General features: G+C 52.7%; 1 protein-coding gene across 12 annotated transcripts in view; it reads right to left on the reverse strand.

The window, feature by feature from the left end:
- ATE1 (arginyltransferase 1) overlaps positions 1 to 27,126 on the reverse strand; it is a 99,576-nt gene that overhangs the window by 36,876 nt on the left and 35,574 nt on the right. For 7 of the 12 annotated variants that reach the window (XM_036264882.1, XM_036264881.1, XM_036264888.1 and 4 more), the window contains 3 exons: positions 20,385 to 20,566; positions 19,685 to 19,784; positions 12,357 to 12,434 (listed from right to left, as the gene is read on the reverse strand). In XM_036264882.1, coding sequence (XP_036120775.1) covers positions 12,357 to 12,434; positions 19,685 to 19,784; positions 20,385 to 20,566 — 360 coding nt within the window. Of the gene's footprint in view, positions 1 to 12,356; positions 12,435 to 19,684; positions 19,785 to 20,384; positions 20,567 to 27,126 lie in introns of those variants that run through there. The other 5 variants (XM_036264891.1, XM_036264883.1, XM_036264890.1 and 2 more) reach the window with 2 other exon arrangements.

Consider the following 27,126-nt stretch of genomic DNA (forward strand, 5'->3'; position numbering starts at 1 on the left):
ATTTTCTTCATATAAGTTTAAACAACATGCAAATGAGAAGTTACTGCTTTAATTAAAGTTAAAGGACTTAAGACTGTTATTTTTCTCAGAAAAAAAGAAAACCAGAGAGGAGTAAAGAAATGCTTTCATATAATATTCACCCAGTGAGCATTCTTGGCTTTTAATTGGAAACATCTGGGGATGGGCTTGGCTGACGGCAATAAAATTGAAGTTACTGATTCACACCCTGCCATTTTGAGGGTATTTTGTTTTTACAGTTTTCAAATTAAAACCAAACGAACTTTCCTTTGAACTCTGGTCCTGCAGCAAAGATCTTTATGAGATTTCACTCTCAAGAATACTTTATAAATATTTTGAAAGATACGAAGGATTTCATGAGTATGTGAGAAAAGGATGAACCAGCAGTTTGTTTTGAAAGTTCAAGTTAAATTAAAATGTAAGAACACTAAAAAGACAATATTATTTAAAGAGAGAGGAGAGAGCGAGCCAGCAGCACTGAACAAAAAGGAAGACTCTTTTATCAGGTCAAACTGCTACAAGGTATCCCAGAGTCTAGACAAACTACTGACTTTACGAAAAGTAACTGCTTCAGAAGAAGCTCCAACACCACATTCAGAAGAAGCTCCAACACCACACGGGCAGCACAGTTCGAAACAATGCGTCCAAGTGGCTCTGCCTCCGGGGAGGCGGGAAGGCGGGAAGGAATCAGGGCCATCACACTCGGGCTTCTCCCTGAAAGACACACCAGCGGGACTGTCCACCCAGCACTGGGCAGACCTTTGCCCCCTGACTCCATTACATAAACAGAGCCTGACTTGTCCGTCCCCAGGAGAGTGCTTGAGAAGTAACTTGAGCGGCTCTGTTTTCAGAAACTGTGTTTGGATTGTGCCCGGCTCAGCTGGGGAGGTGAGCCGGGACCAGGAGGACCATCTGAGTCCGCTGCGCTCCCGGGTTCTGAACGCCGGCAGATGCGTGCCATGTGCTGCTAAGCTTTGAAAACTTAAAAATACATACTTTTTCCACTGACAAACTAAAGTGATGGTATTCTGTGTTTCTTTCATTAAAATCCAAAGGCTCGCCAAGGCCCAGGACTTACTCTAAAGCTTCCTTAAGACTGGCCTGTTTACTTTACTATTAGTGAATGAAGATTCTAATTTGGTTTTAATCACAATCTTTGCTTTTATTTTGGAAATCCTGGGTCAATCTTTTTCTTCTGGAAAATACAAAGAAAGCTTGTTAAGAAAAGATTCAGGGAGCCAACTGTCAGCCCAAATTTAATTTCAAACTGAAGGGTCGTAAGCTGAAAAGGATAAAGGAGAAGTTGGACGCGCGATGAAGACAGAGACTAATGAAAGAAAAGATGGAAAGTAAAATTCAACGTCTCTCTCTCTGCCAGAGATCAAATATGTGAGTGAACTCCTGTGTGCACCGAATCTGGCCTTTGCCACAAGGACGCAAAGCCTCCTGCTGGGAAACAGCACCTGGGTCCTGGCTCCGCATCTGCAGGGACCCACGGACAGAGAGGAGAGGCTGACTCCGCGCTCTCCCTGAGTCCTCATCCCTCCCCAAACTCCCTACCAACCCTCCCTGGCTCCCCATATCTACAGTCCAGCAGGACGAACGCTTCGTAAGGTACAAGTGTCCGAGGCCTGGGACCTGAGTTGCAGCTGATGAGATGGAAGCCGCGAGGGATCCCTTCACTCTGACATGAGCTTAGACCTTACTAGTCACAAGAGCCCGTGTGTTCCTAAGGTGACAGTGTTGCGGGCACGTGCTCCCTGCTGTGTCCGCAGAGCCTGTGGCTTCACAGCCCCTGCTCCCTGGTCTGGGAGCAGCGCTGCCTGACTGCGGGGCACAGGACGCCTTCGGCCTCCTCCTGCCCCAGCCAGCGCCCTGAAGTGCCTGGTCTGAGCCAGGCTGTGCCGGCTGAGCGACTGCTCGTCTGGTCTGAATGCCTACTGCACCTTTGAAACAGATTTCCTTTGACTTGGCTTCACCTCACTACCAACTACTCCTCCCCACCCTCAGGTAGAATCACCCTGTGCGCCTTCCTGCGAGCCAGCAGGCAGTCATCACACACCGACCACCCCCAGCTCCTGCTCAGGCCCTGGGCCGGCCCAGACCCGCCCAGTCCGGTTCTCTGGGCCTCAAGCAGATAACCCTGCGGAAGCACATTGCATACAGCACGCGAGTGAAGACGGGCCCAGCGCGTGGGAAACCTGCTTGAGACTGGGAGGCCCAGGCTGGTGTCCTCAGGGAACTGGGGGTGTGTCCGGGAACCGGGGGCTCTGCGGAGACCTGCTCCAGGAAGGTGCGCAGTCTGTGGGGGGGTCGGCTCCACGCTGCGCTTCGCTCACTTCCCAGCCACCCCGCGCTTCTTCGCACCCCCGGAGCCCTGAGAAGTCAAGGGCAGGAGTCCTCGCGTGGACTGGACTCCATGTGCACTTACCAAACGCGCACTGAACTAAACTCGCTTGTGCCAAACTGTTCTCTAGCAACAGAAAATCAGACCATCTTAAAACTAGAAGAGCTGCACCCCCTCGGCAGTCTCTGGTCTCATCTCACTACTGAAGCAAGGGTGCAGCAAGAGGAAAGTCAAGTGACTCAAGGCCAGTTACCAGCAAAGTCAAAATTAGAAGTTTAACCTCAATATTCTTTTTCCGTTAAAATTCTCACACTAAAGTCGTACATTAAAACTGAACACCTGGCCCGGCCGGTGTGGCTCAGTGGATTGAGCGACATCCTGTGCACCAAGAGTTTACTGGTTCAATTCCCGGTCAGGGCACATGCCCGGGTCATGGGCTTGATCTCCAGTGGGGGGCGTGCAGGACGCAGCTGATCCATGTTTCTCACATGGATGTTTCTACCTCCATCTTCCTTCTTCTCTCTCTAAAAAAAGACTGAACAGCTGCAGAGTATCAGCAATGCCCCACGTTCTGTGCTCTGTGCACAAAGACCAGCCTAATCAGAGTCGTCTAGGACCTGGACCCGACAGAAGCAGATCAGCACCTTTACTTCTCAATATTCTTCTTGTGTGTGTGTTTCCTTTATTGATTTTAGAGAGAAGAGGAGAGAGGGAGAGATGGAAACAATGCTGAGAGAGAACATCGACTGGCTGCCTCCTGCACACCGCCCACTGGGGATGGGCCCACAACCGGGGCATGTGTCCTGACCGGGAATCGAACCAGCCACCTCTTGGTGCACAGGACGTCTCTCAACCCTTGAGCCACACCGGCGGGGCTTAACAGTCTTTTGTAAGTTGAGTCAAACAAATGCTGGAAACAATTTATGAAAACTACGCGGCTTTAACAGTCAGTAAGCTGTCTCTGACTGACGGTGTCTGTAACCAAAGCTATCATACTTTCCCAGCAAACGTTTTCCAACGCTCGAAAGCCTTCATCGTAAGAGTCTGTTAGATTACACCCTGGAGGGGAATAAGAAGGTAGCTGCTACCTCCTGTTCCTCCCAGGGGTGACCTTGGGTAACCATTCCTTTTTGTGCCTGATGGAAAATTCATCACAAGTGATTTAAATGCTACAGGTTTAAGGACAACCTCCCCTCCACTGTGCAGCAGCAGGAGTCCTGGCAGAGCACACACCGCATGGCCTGGACTGCCCTCAGGAGCCCCACATCTCTGCGGGGAGGACGTGGGGGAGGGGTGATGTGACACCTCTGGAAAGTAACTGACAGACCGTCTCCTCCCTTCCCAACGTCAGTTCTGCACTGCAACAAACACAGCCACTTCTCACTTAGAGTTATTCACAGAGCGGGCAAATCAAGTCCACTCAGAATTTCAGATAACTTACTGTGAGGAATGTATTATGGTACAAGCACCAAATAATCTCAGCTGACAACCTGAGAGTTTGCTACCCCTCCCAGCTGAGACACCCAGCCTCTGTACCATCGCACTGGCCCACACTCGATTAAGCACGTTGTTAGAGTGGAACCTGAAGACCCTCAGGATGGCAGTACCTACTGTCTTTGTAAATGTTATAACTTCATCCACGCCTGCCCATAATAAAACCCAAGAAAACCGTCCGATGTGAGAACTAATGTTTCTGCGAGGTTTGAAAGGACCCAGTTTTGAGACGTGTGCATGAGGGGAACGCTGTCCGTGGGCAAACCCACAAACCCGCCTTCCGTAATGGCGTCTACCTCTGACTTTACACAAAAAAACACATCATCCTACAACTTAAGAAGCCAATCATCACCTTTACATCTAGTAACAGTTTGGAGAAATCAAAATAGCATAATTACCATGTCAGAACTCTCTGGAAGGAGCATAAATAAAATCAGAGCTGAAACCCCACTTCCAGATGTGGGCAAGTGCAGCTCTGACAGGTCACGGCTCCGCAGAGCCTGAGCGTGGTGCCTGCGTGGTCTACGCCTGGGTGGGGCGCATGCGCGGCAGCTGCTGCTGCAGGCGCTGCACACGCTCGGCGGAGCACAGCACAGACCCGAGGGGAACTCCTCTAACTGCTGTGAGCTCGTGGGTCGAAAGATGTTTAATGTGTTTCAATCCACTGCAGTTATTCTATTTGATGTTCAAATTGTCCATGGTTTAGGTTGGCTCCTGAGAGCTGCCGACACAACCCCAGTGATTTATGACAGCTCCCATGTTTGCTGACTTCATTTGATCTTCACACGGAGTATTTATTAAACAAACAGCCTGAGCTTTCATCCATGTATTTCACTTCAGTCTTGGGGACCAGTCACTCTGTGAGCACCTGAGTCTCCTTCCTACAACAACAGCATGAAGCACTTACAAGATGACTGCAAAGCACCGCACGAGACAGAACTAAATGTGAGCTTTCCAAAGCACTTTCAGCAAAATATCTGGCCTGAACGGAAGGGCATGTAAAAACATCTAGAAGCCAGAACCAGATGCACTGGGAGCAGAAACAGGAAGTTGCTTCTATTTTCAACTAAATTTGTATAGAAGAAAATAAACAAACGTTTATTTTTTTCTTTTTGTGATGTGAAGCCAATAATTCTTAGTAGGGACGCCCAGTATGACCACACGTCAGGATGGGCAGAAAGACTGTCAGCGGGTGTGCCGGAGCTGCTGCTGGGAGGACACTGCGCTGACTGCTCTGGAGGGGCCACCTCGCCGCCCGTCACCGTCATCCCACAGGCGGCGAGTCTCCCACTTTACAGACGAGGGCAGCGAGGCTCAGAAAGCCCACAGAGGCAGAGAGCTCAAGGCCGCCATCTGAACTCGGCTTCCCCCGGGAAGCTCAGTTTACCTCTGACTTCTGGTGAATGGAATCAATGTTTCAATTCTACAAGGAAAAAGATGTATAGTCCAATGTGCAACAACATTTCATTAAGAGAATGAATAAATATTTAAATGTTAAATGTTTTAAAAACACTCATATTCAGAAAAAATTGTGACCCCAAAATGAGATTATATCACTGGGTGAAGGTTGGGGGTACAGGCTATTTCTTCTCAAAGTATGGCCCAAGAAGATTACTGACTACTTGCAAAGAGGAAGCAGCAGCTGCACCAGTGGAGGAGCCTGGGAGAACCCACCTGCACCAGGTGAGACGCTCGCCACTGCCTCTGACGGGACGGGACAGCGCAGTCAGGGCCGCAGGGGGGAGGTCCCAGCCCTGACCCTCACTGGGGAGCGTGTGACCACAGTTCACCGGAACATGAGCGTGCGTAACCAGACGAGGTCAGAGGAGGAGACACTGAGCTCTCTATAACTGTCACCGTTGTAACAGCAGACAGAGCAGCCACTGACCTCGATACGGCGACGCTGCGGAAGTTCTATCACCTCTGACAAGACCCCAAACTGCGGGAAGAAAGAAAATGGGCTGCCGGGACGGCTGGGAAAGCGGAACACTGACTGCACATCTGACCATTATCGCGAGAACGTCTCCTTCCGAAGTGCTCGCAGCGTCACAGCTCAGAGCACCCTGTTCCCAGGAGAGCCATGCTGAGCACTGAGGGTGGGTCGTGTGCTCTCTGTTCAAACGACTGGGCGGAAGGAGCAGGCAGGCACACACGCATGAACCGCACAGGCGCACACACAAAGGAAAGACAGAGCAAACGGGAAGACGCTGCTCACTGGCGACGCGACGCGCCAGAGTATGGGTGGTCCCAGTACTGCTTTCCAACTGCTGTGGCTGAGCCTCTCCCGGTGGGGGAACCAGGTTCAATAAGCACTGTCCCCGGAGGCACCGGTGCTCACCCAGGACTCCGCTCCCTCACCAGGACTGCCACCTCCCACCTCAAGGACAGGTGCGCAGTGTCACGCTGCCCGGGAGCCCTGGCGCTCGGGCCCACGCCTAGCTCAGCACCAGCAGTAACAGGGAAGGGGGGTCCTCAAGGCGCCGCATTCAGAACAGGCCTGCTCAGCGCCAGCTGGATCAGACACCAGGGTGGGCAAAGGTAGGTGTACAGTCGTAATACAAGTAACGCAGTAATTAATAAACAAGAATAGACTGTGTTTTGTGTAGTTTTGCCCACCCTGTAATTTGCTTTTTCCAAGAACCACCATGTGGGTGACAATCAATGTTTTTACAATACTATAAAGGACTCACCACAGAGTTACTTCATGACTGATAAACTATACTACACAATCCTTTAAACACAGAATAATTTCAAACTGTTAAACATCTGGGAAATTAAAGTTTAGAAGGAAAGGAAGTCAGCGAAGGTCATCAAGCACTCATCTCTGTGGCTGGTCTCTGCACCACTGGGGAGACACTCATGGCTCAGCCCCTCACGGGCACAGCTGAGGTTTGTGCAGGCAGAAACCCGTCCTCCGGTGTCGCAGCTGGGCAGGATGCATCCGGAGACGCCGCGGCAACGCCGCCCGTCCTGACATCTGGGCTCTGTGACTGCAGGACGGCTGGAGCGCGCCAGATGATAACAGTGTTACCTTCATGTGTATAAAACAAAGTAGGCTGCTGTCATACTGTAAAGTAAGGGTCAATACTCCATGGACATGAGCCCAACAGGTCTGCTGCTTGCTTACGTATGGCCTGCACCCTAAGAATGGCTTTTACATTTTTTTTTATCCTCACCTGAGGACATTTTACCATTTTTTGTTCAGATAGAGCGGGAGGGAGAGAGAGGAAGAGAGAGAGGGAGAAACATCAATGTGAAGGGACACATCAAGTGGCTGCCACCCGCACGACCAACCAGGGCCGGGGACAAACGGCAACCGAGGTGCATGCCCTTAGCGGGAACCGAACTGGGTCTCTCTGGACCGCAGGCCGACGCTCCCACCGCTGAGCCAAATCGGCCAGGGCTTGACATTTTTTAATGGTTGAAAGTAAAAAGAGTAATACTTTGTGACGTGTAAAAACTATGTAACATTCGAACGTCAACGTGCGTCAGTAAAGGGTTACTGGGTAACAGCCAAGCCCACTGGTTCAGTTTGCCACAAGCAGCCCGGGTGGCCTCTGACCCTCCACACCTACTCTAGGACCCTTGACAGAGTGACCGCAGGGACAGCCCATTTCCAGCAGCAATCAGAGGACCCACGGGCACGTTCCCTCTGTCGTGTCCGTGGGCTCTACACTTCGGTGCACTGTTCTACAATACAGTGTGCCTCAATTTAAGGGTTTCTTTAAAAACAAAAACAAAAAGCCTTCCAATTATGGAGAATTCAAGGATGTATGAAAGAGATGACATTCCCACGATGTAGCCAGAATTACACATGTAAACAGTGATGATATATTGAGGCTGTTGTGAGGCCCAGGGTGGGATTTGTGACAAGACATCCAGAATGAACGGCCAGACACGGGAACTACAGAGAACAGCCCGAGCGAGTATCCGGAGATGGCTCAGAAGCCAGACGCTGCCCGGCAAGGAGACCAGCAGCAGGATCTGACTCAGGCAGCAGACACGCCGACCTGGGCTCCGGTTCCGCAGCGAGACCCCAGGGTCCAGGAGGAGGGCGAGGGAGCACCCACGGCTCTGATTTAGCCTCCAGGTGGCCAGGAGGCAGGCATTAGGAGCCCAGAGATATCGCAACGGCTCTGAGGTGCGGACGGGCCAAGACGGAATGCTCGCCAGAGCGCGGCAACGTTCACTTGATAAAACAATCTGATCACAATTTGCTTGAGGATCTTCATCTGCAAAATTATCGATTCATTTATAGCAAAAGCTGCCTTATTCGAAGTAAACAGGACCACTGGTGGGTTAACTGAAATGCCCTCTCCTGGGAATGGGGGAACCACACACACGTGCCGGGAACTCAAGCTAAACGTCGACCTGGCGCTCACCAGGCCCACGCCCTCCCCCAGAGGATGCTGCACTGGGACTTCCGGTCGCTGGTTCCTAGAAGCCTTCCAGAACTTTATGGATCTTTTTTACCCCAAACTCTCTCAGATCTCGCATTCACAACTAATCTGGCAGTGATTTATGATTTATCTTTGAGTCTATCCAAAGCATTCAAAGCGTTTAAACCAAATAATCATTTTTTAAAACATCGTTCATCAGTTTACTTGATACTGAATTGAATTACATCATAGCAATGACACATGAAGTTGGCACAGAGACCTGATGAAAACAGACCCACGTGGGTCCTGAAGGTCGCCCGCCTGCCAAAGTGCTCAGACTGTCCCAGGCGCCACCACATACACCCAACACAACAGGCACAGACTCAGGGTGCTGGGCAGGCAGAAGCAAGACAGAGCCCAGCTGTTAACCAGGACGCCGGGCCCTGGGAGAAAGGAGTATCCAAAGGAAGAGGAGATGACCCCACAGAGGGGTTGAAAGAAGAAAGAGGGATATAGATGCCTGAAGAAAAAATAAGCCAAAGAAGGAGAAAAAATGAACAAAAATGGCAAAAGACAATCACCTATTTTTATATTGTTTGAGCTGCTCCTCATTTTTCCTGCCAAACTGTCCTCCTAAGGGAACTACATTCAAGAAGAGAACGCGTCCCCTGCTACACAGGGCTGACATCAGGAGCCACTCCGTTCGCCTCGTCGCCCTCTGGAGAACTCGCAGACTGAGGCTGGGAACCCCACAGAGCAGCAGTCTCTCGGCACTTCCCCTTGAAATCAGCACAGCCAAGATCAGCACTGCTGACCCCGAAGAGGTCGTCCAAAATGCATCCGTGCCACCCTGGCCAGTCTGGCTCAGCGGTGAGAGCGTCAGCCCACGGACCAGAGTGGTGGGTTTGATTCCGGTCAAGGGCACATACCTCGGGTGCAGTTTGGGCCCCAGCCCTGGTCGGGGTTGTGCAGAAGGTGGCCAATCGATGTGTCTCTCTCACATCAATGTTTCTCTCTCTCTTCTCCTCTAAGGAAAAACGTCCCCAGTAAGGATTAAAAAAAAAAAAAAAAAAGTATCAGTACCTAAATAAATCCAAAACACTGTAGGAACAGGGAGCTAAACTAACATTTTATCAGTTTATAAAAAGAGCTAAAGGGCCCTGGCTGGTTTGGCTCAGCATTTGGAGTGTCAGCCTACGGACCAGAGAGTTCCAGGTTCAGTTCCCACTAGGGGCACGTACCAAAAAAAATTTTAAAAACTAAAGGCATTATTGAGTTAAAATAGAAAACTAACTGGCTTGTTCTTGCTGGAACAGGCAGGATACTTTGTTAGATCCTGCAGCTGCTTGCAGCCTACTTTCGAGCAGCTCCTAGTGCACAGCCCCTCGACCCTCCTCAGAAGAAATCTCCCGTAACAGACACGCAATACGGACGGATTCCATGCATTTAGCATGAATGTGAGAAAGAACTACTTCTGTGATTATGACTCAGAAATAAAAATACAAAAAGATGTTTGCCACGTGTTATTTATAACAAAAGTAAAAAAACTTAAATTAACAGTAATAGCTTGATAAATTATGGCAATTATATTATAACGTTTACAGTTGCTTAAAATCAGGGGTATACAAAATATTTAAGAAAAACAGAAAATACCCGTGAAACAAGCGGATGTCGTTATATCATCTAATAACAGCCGTAAGGGGAAATGTGTGCGTATTTACAACAGCTTTAGAAAATACAGTGACATCAACAATGACTCGTCCTGGCTGAGGGAATGTGGGCAGTTTTTCTTCTCAATACTCTTTCTATTTACTCCCTTTTCCACAAGAGGAACTGTTTCTAGAATGTGAAGAGGAGGAATGAGGGGGCGCAGAGAGAGCTGTGTCTCCAGGCAGGCAGGTCCACAGGCCCGCGCACCACTCTACACTCGATTAGCGGTAACAGCTCTCGCAGCCCAGAGTAACACACGTTCAAACGATTACGGAGGTTTTAGATGTCTTTTCAGAAATATTTATGTAGTTTACTTGTGAAAATTAAGCCTGTCTGGTCTTCAAGCAAGTCCACAACACTCAGTGAAATGCAGCAACCCCAGCCCTTGGAGCTGCTAGTCCAGAACATCACGTTCCTCCCAAGTAGGAAATGGTGCGCGCGCACACACACACACACACACACACCATATACCCAACAAATACGCACACACACCATGTACTCAATACACACACACCACACACACACACCACATACCCAACAAATACACACACACACCATGTACTCAATACAGACACCACACACACACACACACACACACACACAACACATACCCAACAAATACACACACACACCATGTACTCAATACACACACACCACACACACACATATACCATGTACCCAATACACACACACAAATACCATGTACCCAACACACACACACACACCATGTACCCAACACACACACACCATGTACCCAACAAATACACACACACCACATACCCAATACACACACACCACGTACCCAACACACATACATACCACACATACACACTGCACACAACACATGTACCACACACACCACGTACTCAACAAAAGCATATTCACATCACACACACCACACGCACCACACACAAACACACCACATACCTATGAAACACACATACACACCACACAAACACACCACACACAACACAACACACACACAACACAATACACACACACACTGTGGCCACCACTGATACATCAAGAGGCTTCAGTTGTCCAAGCACACACCAAAAATAACCAACTTTGCAAACATGTATAGAATGACAACTCCCACCACAGTATAGAAGCACATCTGGGGATTTCAGTGGGAAAATGAGAAAGAAACACAGGTCACAGACAGATGCGCGTGGACCGTGCGCCCGCGAGGAGTCTCGGGCACACAGGAGCCCCGCAAGCCAGGCAGCACAGCGCATGCTCCAGCGCGAACACGCCGTGTGACCACAGACGAGCTGGTCCCCGTTCTGTGTCCCAGGCTTCTCGTGCGAAACGGCGAAGCACAGACACCATGTCCAGGATTGCTGCGAGCAGCGTCTGAGCTCATCGAGCACAGAACACTCGCTCACAGATGCACCTGGCACAGGGAGAAAAGCGCTTTGCGTGAAGAACCCATCGACTGCCTTTCAGAGAGCTGTGTGCACAGCCACAGCTCTGTGCCCTTGTGGGGAGAGTGGGCACAACCGACCAGAGGCGACACCAGGAAGGGCAACCGTACCCAGGTTCTGCCATTTTTGCTCTTGAAGCTTTTCTAAAAGCTTGAAACTATTTCTGAGCAAACAGGTAGGTAAAAAGGACGTCTACAATTCAACCGTGGATCATAATACAATGACATGGAACTGCACCCTCTGGTTTTATTACCTCAGAATACTAACCAAGGGCCGTGGGCTGTGGCTGGAGACGTCAGGTTTCCAAAACAGCCGGAGTGACAAGACCACCCATCACTCCCTGCTCAGGAAGCAAGTAAAACTGCCGGCCCGGCTCTGTCTAAGACTGACCAGCCCTACCGAGCTAAGAATTCAACACAGCCTCTGGGAATGAGTTTCTGACAATCTGAGTTAAAGCATTAAAAGTACTCAGCACCTCTCTCGGTTCTTCCGCCATGGACTCCGTGTCCAAGATTACGGAAATGCTGCTCACTGTCATGCAACCACAGACACTGGGGTAGCGGTTCTTAACCTGGGGGTGGTGACCCCTTTGGGGGTCAAACAACCCTTTCACAGGGGTTGCCTAAGACGTAACAGTAGCAAAATTACAGCTATGAAGTAGCAACCAAAGCAATTCTATGGTTGGGGGTCACTGCAACATGAGGACCTGTATTAAAGGGTCGCGGCCCCAGGAAGGTGGAGCACCACGGGACTGAAGTGTGGGCCCTGCACACGGACAGGGCAGACGCCCGTCTACGAGCCCATCCAAACCCTGACCCGGAACACGCAGCCACAGCCTGTGGCAGCCGCGACACCGAGGCCCACAGGCACCCAGGGTGCCCTCCGCGACCTCTCCTCAGTTCACCCTGACTGACGGGAAGGAGGTTACAAAGTGAAAGAAAACTGGTAAATGATAACAAAGATGGAGGAGATGAAACTAACCTGAAGGTCCCTACTTCCCAAGTCCCGGTTTGATCCCTGGCTCAACAAGGTGGCTACCTGCACCTGAAAACGCCCCACCTGGAAGTCCAAAGAAACGCAGCCAGTTAGTTTAAATAGGCGAGCATTTCCTGATTCTCACTATTTAGCTTATTATTTTGTCCCTTAAGAGATTATTAATGAAAAGAATAATAACTTTAGTGGGGCCCTGGCCTGTCTGGCTCAGCAGTTAGAGCGGAGGCCCGTGGACCAGAGAGACCTGGGTTCAGTTCCCGCTAAGGGCACGTACCTCAGTTGCAGTTTGTCCCCGGCCCCGCTTGGGGTCGTGTGGATGGCAGCCAGTTGATGTTTCTTTCTCTCTCTCCCTCCTGCTCTATCTGAAGATGAATGCAAAAATGACCTCGGTTGAGGACAAAAAAAACTTTAGTAGGGAATTGGTAAAAAAAAAAAAAAAACACACACATTTTTCTGCTGCTCGATTTCCACGACGCCGCCCATCCTTCCCTTCACTTGGTCTGAGAACAGTCGAGACTGCCTGGCGCGCGTATGAGCAGCAGCAGCCCAAGCGGACCTGCTCACACGCCGCAGATCCAGAGAAAACTGCGAACTCACCACCCCTCCTTGTTCTTGTCTCCGCACGGTCAGGCCACCAGAGCTGGGGTGGCTTCTCTGCCTTTAAGGCACAAAGGCTGTGTGTCTCTTTCATGACCAGGAGATACATTTGTCATCACTTTGTTTCTCAAAACTGTCAGGGGAAAGAATTCTCACCCCGGGCGATGAGTCTCGGTATTTCAAAGCCTCCGTCAGGATGACGTTCTCCACCCTCGCACTGATGTTTCAGCCCGTTTCCTCAGGCGCACCATCTGCTGACGCTGCACCAGCCTGACACGCAGTACCCACCACGCCCCAAGCCCGTCACTGCACCAGCCTGACACGCAGTGCTCACCACGCCCCGAGCCCGTCACTGCACCAGCCTGACACGCAGTGCCCACCAGGCCCCGAGCCCGTCACTGCACCAGCCTGACACGCAGTGCCCACCAGGCCCCGAGCCCATCACTGCACCAGCCTGACACGCAGTGCTCACCACGCCCCGAGCCCGTCACTGCACCAGCCTGACACGCAGTGCCCACCACGCCCCGAGCCCGCCACTGCACCAGCCTGACACGCAGTGCTCACCAGCCCCGAGCCCGTCACTGCACCAGCCTGACACGCAGTGCTCACCAGCCCCGAGCCCGTCACTGCACCAGCCTGACACGCAGTGCTCACCACGCCCCGAGCCCGTCACTGCACCAGCCTGACACGCAGTGCCCACCACGCCCCGAGCCTGTCACTGCACCAGCCTGACACGCAGTGCTCACCAGGCCCCGAGCCCGTCACTGCACCAGCCTGACACGCAGTGCTCACCAGCCCCGAGCCCGTCACTGCACCAGCCTGACACGCAGTGCTCACCAGGCCCCGAACCCGTCACTGCACCAGCCTGACACGCAGTGCTCACCACGCCCCGAGCCCGTCACTGCACCAGCCTGACACGCAGTGCCCACCAGCCCCGAGGCCTGTCACTGCACCAGCCTGACACGCAGTGCTCACCAGGACCCCGAGCCCAGTCACTGCACCAGCCTGACACGCAGTGCTCACCAAGCCCCGAAGCCCGTCACTGCACCAGCCTGACACGCAGTGCTCACCAGGCCCCGAACCCGTCACTGCACCAGCCTGACACGCAGTGCTCACCACGCCCCGAGCCCGTCACTGCACCAGCCTGACACGCAGTGCTCACCAGGCCCCGAACCCGTCACTGCACCAGCCTGACACGCAGTGCTCACCAACCCCGAGCCCGTCACTGCACCAGCCTGACACGCAGTGCTCACCACGCCCCGAGCCCGTCACTGCACCAGCCTGACACGCAGTGCTCACCAGGCCCCGAACCCGTCACTGCACCAGCCTGACACGCAGTGCTCACCACGCCCCGAGCCCGTCACTGCACCAGCCTGACACGCAGTGCCCACCACGCCCCGAGCCCGTCACTGCACCAGCCTGACACGCAGTGCTCACCAGGCCCCGAGCCCGTCACTGCACCAGCCTGACACGCAGTGCTCATCACGCCCCGAGCCCGTCACTGCACCAGCCTGACACGCAGTGCCCACCACGCCCCGAGCCCGTCACTGCACCAGCCTGACACGCAGTGCTCACCACGCCCCGAGCCCGTCACTGCACCAGCCTGACACGCAGTGCTCACCACGCCCCGAGCCCGTCACTGCACCAGCCTGACACGCAGTGCTCACCAGGCCCCGAGCCCGTCACTGCACCAGCCTGACACGCAGTGCCCACCAGGCCCCGAGCTCGTCACTGACAGGAAAGATGAAAACCACTCATGACACGGGACTTCATCAAATCCTGTTTGTAGAGAACATTTACCAGCAACTTCCCTCCATCCTTTCCAGCTCAATCCTGGTGAGCAGGTAGCTCATGCACGTGAACACCCTGTGCAGGCCGCAACGGTGCCCAGCAGCACACGAGCACCTGGGGACGTGGCGGGGACGTGGCCTCCCCAGGGCACCACGCTGCAGGTAGGCGAGGTTACGTTTGGTCCTTCGGGTTGGAGGAACAGAGAAGTGCACTCAGATGGCCCAGCGGGTGCCCGGCACCAGCACTGTCAGCGAGGCACCTGAGACAACGAGGGCCCGGCCGTGCGGCTCAGCGGCTGGGCGTCGACCCTGCACCAGGAGGTCACTGGTTTGATTCCTGGTCGGGGCACATGCCAGGTTGTGGGCCCGATCCCCAGTGGGGAGCATGCAGGAGGCGGCCCATCAGTGTTCTCTCTCATCGATGTTTCTATCTCTCTCCCCCTCTCCCTTCCTCTCTCTCTATAATCAATAAAGAAAAAGAAAGAAAAAGAACGAGGGCAGAAGCATGAGCATGTGGGCAAGGCTCCAGCCAGTTCCGGGCTCTGCAGGAAGAGGGGCGCTCAGGCCAGAGGAGGCTCCGTGGACAGCAGAGCCGCTCAGGAGCAGGCAGCAGGCCTAGTGCAAGGCCGGCCGTCTGTTCCCCAGCAGCAGGAGGCCCCGATCTGCGCTTCCATCTGCTCTGCTCTCTGCTCCTGCTCCCCTTCCATCTCCTCCCCTTCCATCTCCTCCCCATCCCTCTGGACTCAGACCCTCTGAGCACCAGATGGAAGGGGTCCACAGACCACCCCGCTGATGACATGCCTGAGAACAGTCTCCTCGAACGTGCTCCGTGTGGGTCTGTGTGCGCCTGGCCCATCCAACTGGGAGCTCTCACCGTCCTCTGCAGGCTCGGTGGACAGCTGCCCACTGACCATGCTTCTCCCCACACCTCACGTGATGCTTCCTTGAAGACAGAACCCGACTGGGTCGGTCGCTCGGCACTCAGTGGGCAAAGCTCTGAGGCTGGCTTCGTGATACTGTCCACCCAGACTGGCGCCTTTGGGTCAGGACCCGCAGCTGTGCAGGTGACAGTGCCGGGTCGCACGGCACCGAGCACGGTGACCAACTCGAATGCTGTCCTTCCTCTGGCAGAGGCCACAGGTCAGCGACTTCCCTCAGGACGGGGTGTGGGCGCAGCGGCCTTCTCTTCCCAGAAAGGAATGGGGTGGGTGCTTGCAAATCACCACATGGGTCACAGTGGCCGAGGCACATCAAAGAAGGACGGTGACGGGGGTGAGGCACACTGCCGGCTCCTAAATTGCAGTCGAAGAGGCAGGACCGGAAGAGCGAAAGGGGGCGCGCCGAGGCCTCCCGCAGCCGGCACAGGTGTCTGCCCAGGGTGCGCAGCATCTCCAGGCGGCTTCCTCCAGCTGAGGCCCTGAGGGTGGAGCCAGAACCTTCCCGCTGCCTGACCCTCGCAGAATGGAGGCAGGAGAAGAGAACAGCAGAGACATCAGAAAGGACTGAGCCAGGATCGGGAAGGGTGGCAACGGGCTTCGTTCTGGCATCAACACCGAGGCGGGCTGACGGGAGAGGAACAGCTCACACTATGCACAGGTGCTTCTCTGAAACAACTCAGCGCCAACCACGTGCCCAACGGGCCAAACACCTCTGTCCCCGCAGGGCTGAAGTGGGCATAACCTCCCATCCCAGACGTGTGCGCAACACTGTGCTCTTTGCACTAAAGATCAACTGCACGCAGCTGCTCGGTACAGGAACTCACTTCATCCCTTCATCGGCTGCTGCGAAGCTGCGCCGTTCCTTCCTGCTCCTTCAAAGCGAGGGAAACAGAACGCTCTGCAGGCTCGACTCAGCGCCGCCACGGAGCCTGAGCCCCCCTGACCGCCCCGCTGGCAGCGGCAGGCGCACTGTCCACAGAGACTCAGCGCCGCCACGGAGCCTGAGCCCCTCTGACCGCCCCGCTGGCAGCGGCAGGCGCACTGCCCACAGAGACTCAGCGCCGCCACGGAGCCTGAGCCCCCCTGACCGCCCCGCTGGCAGCGGCAGGCGCACAGCCCACAGAGACTCAGCGCCGCCATGGAGCCTGAGCCCCCCTGACCACCCCGCTGGCAGCGGCAGGCGCACAGCCCACAGAGACTCAGCGCCGCCATGGAGCCTGAGCCCCCCTGACCACCCCGCTGGCAGCGGCAGGCGCACAGCCCACAGAGACTCAGCGCCGCCATGGAGCCTGAGCCCCCCTGACCACCCCGCTGGCAGCGGCAGGCGCACGGCCCACAGAGACTCAGCGACGGCCACACCCTGCAGACGTCCACGCGGACAGCGGTGACTCTTCACAGGTTTTCTCAGAGCTCGGCACAGCTGACAGAACTCTTCGTTGTCCACCAATTTCTGGGGCGCTGGGGACAGTGACAGAGGAAACACAGTCTGCTCATGCCCCCTGGCCTAGGCTTCGGCATGCTCCCACAGAGCCTCCGTGACTGGTCACACCCACACACGGGAGCACACAGCGCTCCAGACGGAGCAGAGAACCGACCGCGCGCAGACACGAGGGTGCTGGCGGCCTCGGCAGAGGTGGGGCTGGGCTGGGAGAGAAGAGGCCGGCTCGGGCTGCACGCAGCGCACGGGGGCGGGCGGGGCGGGGCCGTGGGAGAGAAAGAAGCAGGCTTTCCTCCCCGTAGGTCAGGCCAGAGCTTGAGCATCGGTCTTTTTCAAAAGCTCCAGGAATGATGGAGTTTTTCAAAGGTTAGGAATCATGTACTATACCAGGCTCTCTATTTCATTGTGGGAAAAGAGAAGGATGGGAAAATAAGAAACATGATTAAATGCACTTTAATCCCCAGCTAACATTCACCTTTAATTAATACACAAGCACTTTAGGACCCTCCAGAAGTTACAGGCGCCCCCGTGAATCCAGGGAATGGTCCGTTATGTGTGTTTCGATTCTTCAGACTCTCATTTGTGTTGCCAAAGTAAAAGGTGAGTCAGTGTGAACCTGGCAGAGCAGCCGTGCTGAGCCCCAAGTTCTCGTCTGCGAGGAGCAGCTGAGAACACAGACCGCAAGGAACTGCTTCTGGTTCTGATGCAGCAAAATTTAACGTGACAACTTTAAAAACAACACTTTGTGATGAGCATGTAAATTTTTCCCTCCCACTGCCAGCAGGAGGCACCCAAACCCCTCACTAACAGCATTCCTGGGTCCCGAGACAGCGACCACTGGGAAGACATGCTGAGGTGTCTGTCCCGGGCTGTGGGCAGCTGATGAGGTCTTCTGTGTCTCTCAGACCACAGCAGCCACATCGCCCCCACACGCACCCCGGGCTGCAGGACTGTGCCGGACAGCCTTGCTCCCGTGTCTGGCCAAGACACGGAAAGCTCGGAGCAGACGCGGCTCTGTGGACACCTTCCTCCGTGGCACTTTCATCAGTGGTGCCGACGGCCCCGTCCGGCAGACACCTGCGGGGTCCAGTGACGCCATCCACCGCAGCCGAGCTGAGGCGCCGAGCCGAGGGTCCAGCCACAGGCGCATCAGCCTCTTGTTTCTCTTCCAAACCCTCCGAACCCTTCCTGGTGCAGCTGTCCGAGGTCTGGACACGCCGCACGAAGCCCGCGGCCACCTGAAACCCTTGCTGACTCCGGCCGGCACACAGGTCTGATACAAACTCGGTCAAAACGCTGCCTCAGACCACAGCAGGGCCTGCAGCAGCGCTGAGAGGACGCGGAGGAGGAGGTTTTAATTTATACCTGACACCACCCTACACACCCCAATATCAGTTCAAAGGACATCGAGCATCTCTGAAATGTGTGGGATGCATCGTGGGGGAGGCAACCAATCAGTTGTGTCTCTCTCACATCGATCTCTCTCTCTGCCTCTCTCTCTCCCCCTCCTGCTCTGTCTGGGGATAAAGGGAAAAATATCCTCGGGTGAGGATTAAAAAGAAAAAAATTAGTTAATAAGAAAAATCAAGTTTAGTAGCATTAAAAAGAACAAGCCTACAGAGAATATTAAAACCTGGGAAATGCCAGCGAAGTTACGAGGTACTATTTCCAATAACCTAACGTGTGGATCTCTCGGCATGTCAGTAGCACTACAGGAAATCGCCAGTTGAAATTAACAATTTATAAACGTATTTCTTGGAATACCACTCACATACTCTGTACATAAACTGACCAGTATGGTTTTTACACTGTTAATAGCAGACTGAACACCCATCACATGGCTACAGCTAAAAACAAGACCAGCTGGCCTGGCCAGTGCGGCTCACTGATTAAGCATCAACCCTGCACCAAGAGGTCGCCAGTTCGATTCTCGGTCGGGCACACGCCCAGGTTATGGACCCGATCCCCAGTGGGGCCATGCAGAAGGCAGCCGATCGATGTTTCTATCTCATCAATGTTTCCATCTCTCTCCCTCTCCCTTCCTCTCTCTCTAAAATCAATAAAGAAAAAATAATTAAAAAAAACAAAAACAAGACCAGCTGATCCGACTGGGACCCCACACCTGCCCTCTTCCTGAGAACGTCGACGTGCCCCTTGTTTTAGACTTGATGTTGGCGGGTTCCTTCGGACCAGTAACATACCTGTGGTGCTTACTCAGCTTTATTTCCTGAGGCAGAATTATTATACTTTTCCCCAATGTCCTGACTTCTGATTTTCCTCAGACTTCATTTGGAAAAACAGGTAAATGTACCCAGAATACGTCCAGTTAACTACTGCAGATGAACCTATATTAAACGAATGCTGAGCACCTGCATGTAAGGCACCAGTCAGGCAACGAACAAGCTAGATGCCATGAAAAGTTTAATAAGACATTTTAAACTAACGCATGGCCTGCATCAGAACGTACGGGAAGCTAACCCATGGCAACGAGAACCACGAAAGCGCAGGTTCCCACCGTGGCAGCCTGCAGTGGACACAGGCAGCCAGCCTTACCTTGTATCTCATCTTGGGACATGAGTGGATGTAGAACCCCATGTAGTAGTAGCTGAGCTGGGGCACCTTTTCATGGAGCTGCCTAGTGAAAGCAATTTCTCTGCCAAAGAAGAACAAAGATGAAGACACGTTAACTCTACTTCCAATATTCAAAGTACTATGTGATTTGATGACAAATATTTGATAAAATTTAATACTAAGCTATCAAAAACAATCCAAGTGTGGAACGAAAAACTTTTTTTTTTTTTTTTTCCCTCACCCGAGGACATTTTTCCATTTTTTGTACAGACAGAGTGGGAGGGAGAGAGAGGAAGAGAGAGAGAGAGAAACATCGATGTGAAAGGGACACATCGAGTGGCTGCCACCCGCACGACCAACCAGGGCCGGGGACAAACTGCAACCAAGGTACATGCCCTTAGCGGGAACCGAACCCGGGTCTCTCCGGACCGCAGTCGAGCGCTCTAACCGCTGAGCCAAACCGGCCAGGGCAGAAAAACTATTTTTAAAACACTGTGAGATGCCCTGGCAGGTGTGGCTCAGCCGTTGGAACATCGGCCTGCAGACGGAAGGGTGGAGGGTTCGATTCTGGTCAAGGGCACTACCTGGGTTGCAGACCTGATCCTCGGCCCAGTCGGGGTCGAGCGGGAGGCAGACACACCGATGCCTGCGTGACCTGTCAGGTGGTCTAAAGCAATCTCACCGTAGCGCAGAGTACACGCCCAAGGACAGGAAGGAGTAATCGGGGTCGTAGTACAAGTACACAGACGACACGCAGTGTGGAAGGATGTCGATCACCCCCACCGCGATGATCTTCCCGTCAAGCCAGTACTGCTGGTGAAACGAGCCATAGCCGCAATCTGGGCCGTTGGGGGGATTCTCCGGCTGTGAAGACGCAGGCACACAAACGTGAACAGTAGGTCATTTTTCTCTTTACATTAAAAAATCTTAGCAACTGGTCTATTATACTTTTATTTTACTCAGGTTAGCAAGTCTTAAAATTCCCTTTCTGTTGCCACTGTCTTCTGCAGTCATGCCCTGCAAACCCTTTTACTGGTAGAAACACTGGCCAAAGAAAAAAATGAAAAAGGGAAACCAACTGAAGACTTTTTTTTTAATCCTCATCCAAGGATATTTTTCCATTTTTTGTTCAGATAGAGTAGGTAAGAGAGAGGGAGGGAGAGAGAGAGAGAGAAACATGGATGTGAGAGAGACACATCGACTGGTTGCCACCCACACAACCCCAACTGGGGCCGGGGACAAACTGCAACCGAGGTACGTGCCCTTAGCGGGAACCGAACCCGGGTCTCTCTGGACCGCAGGCCGACACTCTAACCGCTGAGGCAAACTGGCCAGGGCCCAACTGAAGACTTTTCAACTTGTTTTAAAATCTGCCAGGGTCAGTGAGTATTGAACCACCTCTTTCTGCTCCACACCCGGGAAAGCTGGGAAAGGAACCGTGTGTGAGAGAAGATGGAGAACGAGGAAGGAGAGGGCGGTGAGCGCGGCCGCCCCAAGGGCGTCGGAGCCACGGCTGCTTCTGGAGAGGGTGCCTGTGCCACTGCAGTGGCTGGAGCCGTCCTCCCCTCGGCCAGAGTGAGGCTATTTCCGTGCCCATCTCAGAGTGACTGCAGCCCCACAGAAGATATCTAGAGAGTAACTTTTTCTTGTAGTTATTTGAGTGATATTTCTCATTTTAAAATTCAACATGATTTAAAATTTAACTTGTTAAATGAAAACTATGAAGTAGCATAAAAAATGCTTGCTGGCACTAAACGGATGTTAGAGATGAACAGTCGAAGTGAACAAATACACATCTATCATTGTCACATGGTTAAAACCCCAGAGAACGTATATGGACAAAATCTAGAAGAGAATGAAAAAAAAAAAAGGTTTCCTAATATTAAAACCAGAAAACAAACATTACAAGACAGTAACTCTACAGAACTCTCTCTCTCAGGAACACAGAAGCAAAAGTATTCACCAAAATATTAACAAACCAAATCCAACAATGTATAAAATAACTGTACACTACAACAAAGTAGAATTTATTCCAGGTACGCAAGAAAGGTTCAACATTAGAGAGGTGATTTTTAAAAAGCCATTAATGTATTCCACCATGAAAACAGGCTAAAAGAAAAATCCTATGACTTTATCAACTGATACAGAAAAAAACATTTGACAAAAATCTGACACCCATTCATGACTAAAAGCTCTCGGCAAAAGCGTCCATCGACCTGATAGAGAACATCTACAAAAATCCACAGCTAACGTCACACTTAATGGTGAAGAACTGGGTGACTTCTCCCCCAAACCGGGAACAAGGCAAGGACCCCTCTCTCATCACTCCTAGTCAATATCACACTAGAAATCCTAGCTCGTGTAAATAAGACAATAAAATATAGTAAAACATATGCATACAGATTGGGAAGGAAAAAATAAAACTGTCTTTGCTCCCAAATGACATGACTTGCTAAGTAGAAAATCCCCAAAAATAATTGGAACTAATAAGCGATTACAGCAGGTCATGGGATATAAGGTTCACATACAAAAGTCAACTGCTTTCCTACGCACCAGCAAAGACTGGAATTGCACGTGAAAACACAACCACCAAAAAATTTATGAAACCACCATAAAAATTACATACCTAAGCATAAATCTAACACAAAATTTGTGCAGAATCTACATGCAAAAAGCCACAAAACTCTGACGAAAGAAATTAAAGAGGATGTAAATAAAGGGGAAAATGTTACAGTTCACAGAGTGGAGACTCAATATTGTTTAGTGTCCATTCTTCCCAAACTGGTCTATAGATTCACGCAATCCCAGTCAAAAGCCCGTGGATTCGACAAGCTGATTCTGATGTTTACGGGGAGGCACCAGACCCGCAACAGCCAACATAACCCTGGAGGCTGGAGGGCAGACGACCCGCCCGCGTCGAGGCTCGAGGAGGCTCAGTGACGAGGAGCGTGGCACTGGGGAGGAGCAGACAGACAGTGGAAAGAACAGACGCCTGCAGAGAGCCGCATGAGCCATCAGCTGACCTCTGACAAAGGACCAAAGACCGTCCACAGCGAAAGGACAGGCTCTGCAACAAATGGAGCTGTGACGACCGGACATTAAGAGCAAAATGGCAAAAACTAGACAAAGACTTTACATCTTTTTTTCTTTTAATTAATTTTTTGTTACAGATGTTTCTCCTTTTCCCCCATTTGACACCCTCCTCTCCCCCACCCCCAACGGCATCACTGTCTATGGCCATGGTTATGCAGACATGCCTATAAGTTCTTTGCTTATCTCTTCCCTCACGCTCCCCTGCCTCTGAGGTTTGTCAGTCTGAACCCGACTTCTATGTCTCTGGGTCGATTTTGTTCATCAGTTTGTTTTGTTCATTATATTCCACAAATAAGTGAGATAATGTGGTATCTGCCTTTCTCTGACTGACTTATTTCGCTTAGGATGATACTCTCCAGGTCCCTCCATGTCGTCTCAAAGGATAAGAGATCTCTCTTTCTTACAGCTGCGTAGTACTCCATTGTGTACACGTACCACAGCTTTTGTATCCTCTCATCTACTGATGGGCACTTGGGCTGTTTCCAGATCTTAACAACTGCAAATAGTGCTGCTATGAACATAGGGGTGCATATACTCTATCTGATTGGTGTTTCAGAAAGACCTTACATCTTGAAAAAAAACTCAAACCAGATCACAGACCTAAATGTAAAATGCAGAACCACAGCTTCCAGATGACAGCACAGGAGAAAATGTGTGTGACCTTGGGTTTGGTGATGAGCTTCTAGAAACAACACCAAGCGCATAACCCAGAGAAGAAATGACAGAGAAGATGGACTTTACTGCCATCAGAAACTACCCTGTGAGACGCACTGCTAAGAGCAAAGCATCACACCACCACCGGAGGAAACCTCGTGCAGCACACACCTGATCAAGGCTGGTCCTCAAACACACGCTCTTAACATCCAGCAGGAGCGAACAGAGAACCCAGTCAGACCTGAGCACATGCCTTGCAGGAGCCGCTGTGACGGGCTCCCAGGTCTGCCACGGGCTGGACCCGCACAGCAGCGAGGGGCCCCGCGGCGACCAGAGTGGCTGCAATCACAGACCGTGAACCTCAATGGCGGGTCGGGCTGTGGAGCGACAGGACTTGCTGTCACCAAGGTGGGGACGTCCGATGGCAGCCTCACTTTGGAGGACAGTTTCTCACAAAGCTAAACACAGTCCTAACACACAAAACAGCGAGCTCCTAAGTACCAATTGGTCTGAAAACTTAGCTCACTAAAGGCCCAAAGGCCTGCAGGCAAATGTTTAAAACAGTTTTACTCATAATCAACAAAAACTGGAAGCAACCAAGATATTTTCAACAGGGGACAGACACTCGGTGGCCCACCCACACAACGGGTAGTGTCCACCGACAAAGGGCTCAGAAGCGCGCTGCAGCCCTAGATGCACACGCCAAGAAGGCAGCCTGGAGACACTGCACCGTGAACTCCAACCGTGTGCGAAAACCGACCACAGGAGGAAGAAGAGCGGGACCAGAGGAGGGGGAGGCAGCTCAGGGAAGCATCCCCCAGAATACTGCCGCAGTGGTGCAGGGCGCAGGCCTCTGTCCCCGCCCAGAACCTGACAGCACAGCGACCGAGCGTGTGTAGTCAGGCGTTCCGGAGGTCAGAGCTCCCAGAAAGGGTGGACAGAGACTCTGGGGGGCAGCCTCACTCAGGAGGCTGGGGAGGGGCAGGGGCTGCGCCAGGTGACCCTGGGGGTAAGCAGGGAGGCACAGAGATCCTCACAGAAGCACCGGCCCCGCCCTGGCCGGTGTGGCTCCATGGTTAGAGCGCTGGCCTGCGGTCCAGAGAGACCCGGGTTCAGTTCCCGCTAAGGGCATGTATCTCGGTTGCAGTTTGTCCCTGGCCCTGGTTGGTCGTGCGGATGGCAGCCACTCGATGTGTCCCTTCACGTCGATGTTTCTCTCTCTCTCCCTCCCGCTCTATCTGAACAAGAAATGGAGAAATGTTCTCGGGTGAGGATTAAAAGAAGCAGCAGCACCGGCCCTGCTGGGAGCAGCACCTCCGCGGAGCAGCACAGGCCGTCCGCTCTCCCGGGCACGTGGGCACTGGGCCTGCGCACGGCGGTGGCGGAGGAGGCAGGACCCAGGCTTCTCACGGTCTGCGTGGGGTCCACAGGTGAGGCGGGGAGGCCAGAGTGACCCTGTGGGGATGGGTCGGATTAGAGAAGGAGCAAGCTCCATCAGGGAGAGTCGCAGGTGCTCACGCAGGCGGCAGTGTGCCCACAGGCACTGCTCTGTGAGACAACACGGCCTAGAGAATGACACCCCAGGAGCAGCGAGCACACCTGGAGCCCAGACCTCCCTTCCTCCACTCTGCAGTGAAAGAGCCAGAAAAACAGAAAGAACCATTTCTCTTTGAAGAAATGGCTGATCCCAGGCCTGGGGCAGGAAATATATAAGATGAGCCCAGAGTGTGTTGTAGTGCCCGAAAGTAGGGAAGGACTCAAAAGAAGAAAAACAAACCACACTGATGAAGGCCTATTGAAGGGTAAAGGTCAAGTGAAAGAGCTCCCAAAGGCCTGAGCTGAAATAATCAGGGCATCCAAATAAAGCAGCAATGGGCTATAACCCGAAGTGTGAGAGGCACACCCACGAGTCCACACTGACATGCCCCTGAGTAAACTGACTGACGAGGAAGAGAGACAGCTCTCCCGTGAACCCAGGAGTGTCCGTAGACACGCAGACACGCCTCCACCTAAGGCAGGAGCAAGCTCCCTACTGCTCAGTGTGGGCTGCACACAGTGACTTCCTTCTGAAGAGTCGGGGGGGGGGGCACCTGCACAGGTGACCAAGGACTCGCCAACAAATGAGAGGGTTCACTGAGGCGCTGGAGTACCAGCAATTTCTGTAGCTTCCACTGCTGTAGTTAAAAAGCTGTTCGGGCAACAAATACGCCTTTAAACTTCTAAGAGCTCCCACCAACGGTGACAATAAATGAGGTCGAACCCAGATGTCAGCATCCACCGTCACAGACAGCTGTGCCCGTGCCCGCCGCTATCGGCCCCGAGAAACAGCACAGCGTCAGAGAACGGGCGAGCTACCGGGAGCACAGCCGGGAGAAACGGAAGGCGCACTACTCGCCTGCTGTGATGGCAGCGCCGGAGCGGACACCGTGGCTGAAAGGCCTGAAGCCTGAGGACCTGCCCCAGAGACCAGAACGTGACAACTACATGATAAAAAGGAAACACGTTCCTGTGTATCTTGGAATTTTATAAAAGCCGTCTTTCTCAGGTGAGCCCCGAGGGTCACAGGACTGCTGGCCCCGTCTCTAACCTAGCCCTGCAGCGGCACGGGACAGAGGCCGAGCCAGGGCCCAAGTCAGAGCTGGTTAGCTGACCGAAACGATCTCAGGTCTCCCGTGACCAGTTCACTGCATCATTCCCAGCCACGGCCTGTGTATTCATTCGTTCATTCAAAGCGCCCAGCTCCAGGCCATGAGTATGGGCTCAGGGAGCGCCTTCTCGGGAAGCAGATGGCCAGTGTATCCTTGAAGCCTGGACATGAACCAGTCCTACTTGTACCAGCCTGAAGTACTTTCGGAACTGCAACTCCCTTCCCAGTGTCCAGCAGCCACTCCCCTCGTCCCCTGGACTTTCCTCAGTGACCTGTTCCACGGACCCCGTGGGTGTGAGAGCAGGCTGTCCCACCGAGGCCCTGCTCTCATGTCTCAGTGCTTGTGCAAGTCGAGAGCCCCTCTGCAAAGCTTTGTAGAGAGTTACAGGCTCCCTCACTGTCACCCAGGGAGAAGCAAGGCACGTAACTACCTACTCTGACCCCAGCCACGTCACGGAGCGGGAAGCCTAACACCAGGAGCCAGTTAAGCAACACAGGCATGAAGTTATAAACTGACGCAGGACGGTAACTTCACTTCTTTACAGTGCATCCCCACATTGCACACAGGGACCGCACCTCCCCGTCCCCGCGGCAGCGTGCGAATCGAGCGGCAGACAGGCAGCCTGCGGACTAGAGCGGACTGGGTCAGTGTGAGCGTCTGTGAGGGGTCCGAGTGGCGCATCCTGAGAGATCATGTCTATGAATTTCCATCAGTAGCTCATCCATTCAGTAGGAGTGATATTTAAACTAACAGCAGTCAGCTTCAATTATTCCATAAATGAGTCAGTGATGTGATTAGCAATATTTGACAGTTTATCTTTCTCATGGCTGCGGCTTATACAGACTTGGATGTGTGAAATGAGCAAAGGTTTTCTCAGAAGTTTCCCGATCCCACGGACTCGGCCGACAGCGGGAGGAGAATGAAGCCACTGGCTACACGAAAGGGAAAGCGCCTCAAGTACAGGAAGGGCGGCGGCTTCCGTGATCAATGAGCCACGACTGCGACACCAGGGCCTCTGCAGAAATGCCA

This window comes from Molossus molossus, unplaced genomic scaffold (assembly GCF_014108415.1).
Source record: "Molossus molossus isolate mMolMol1 unplaced genomic scaffold, mMolMol1.p scaffold_m16_p_17, whole genome shotgun sequence".
Lineage (NCBI taxonomy): Eukaryota > Metazoa > Chordata > Mammalia > Chiroptera > Molossidae > Molossus > Molossus molossus.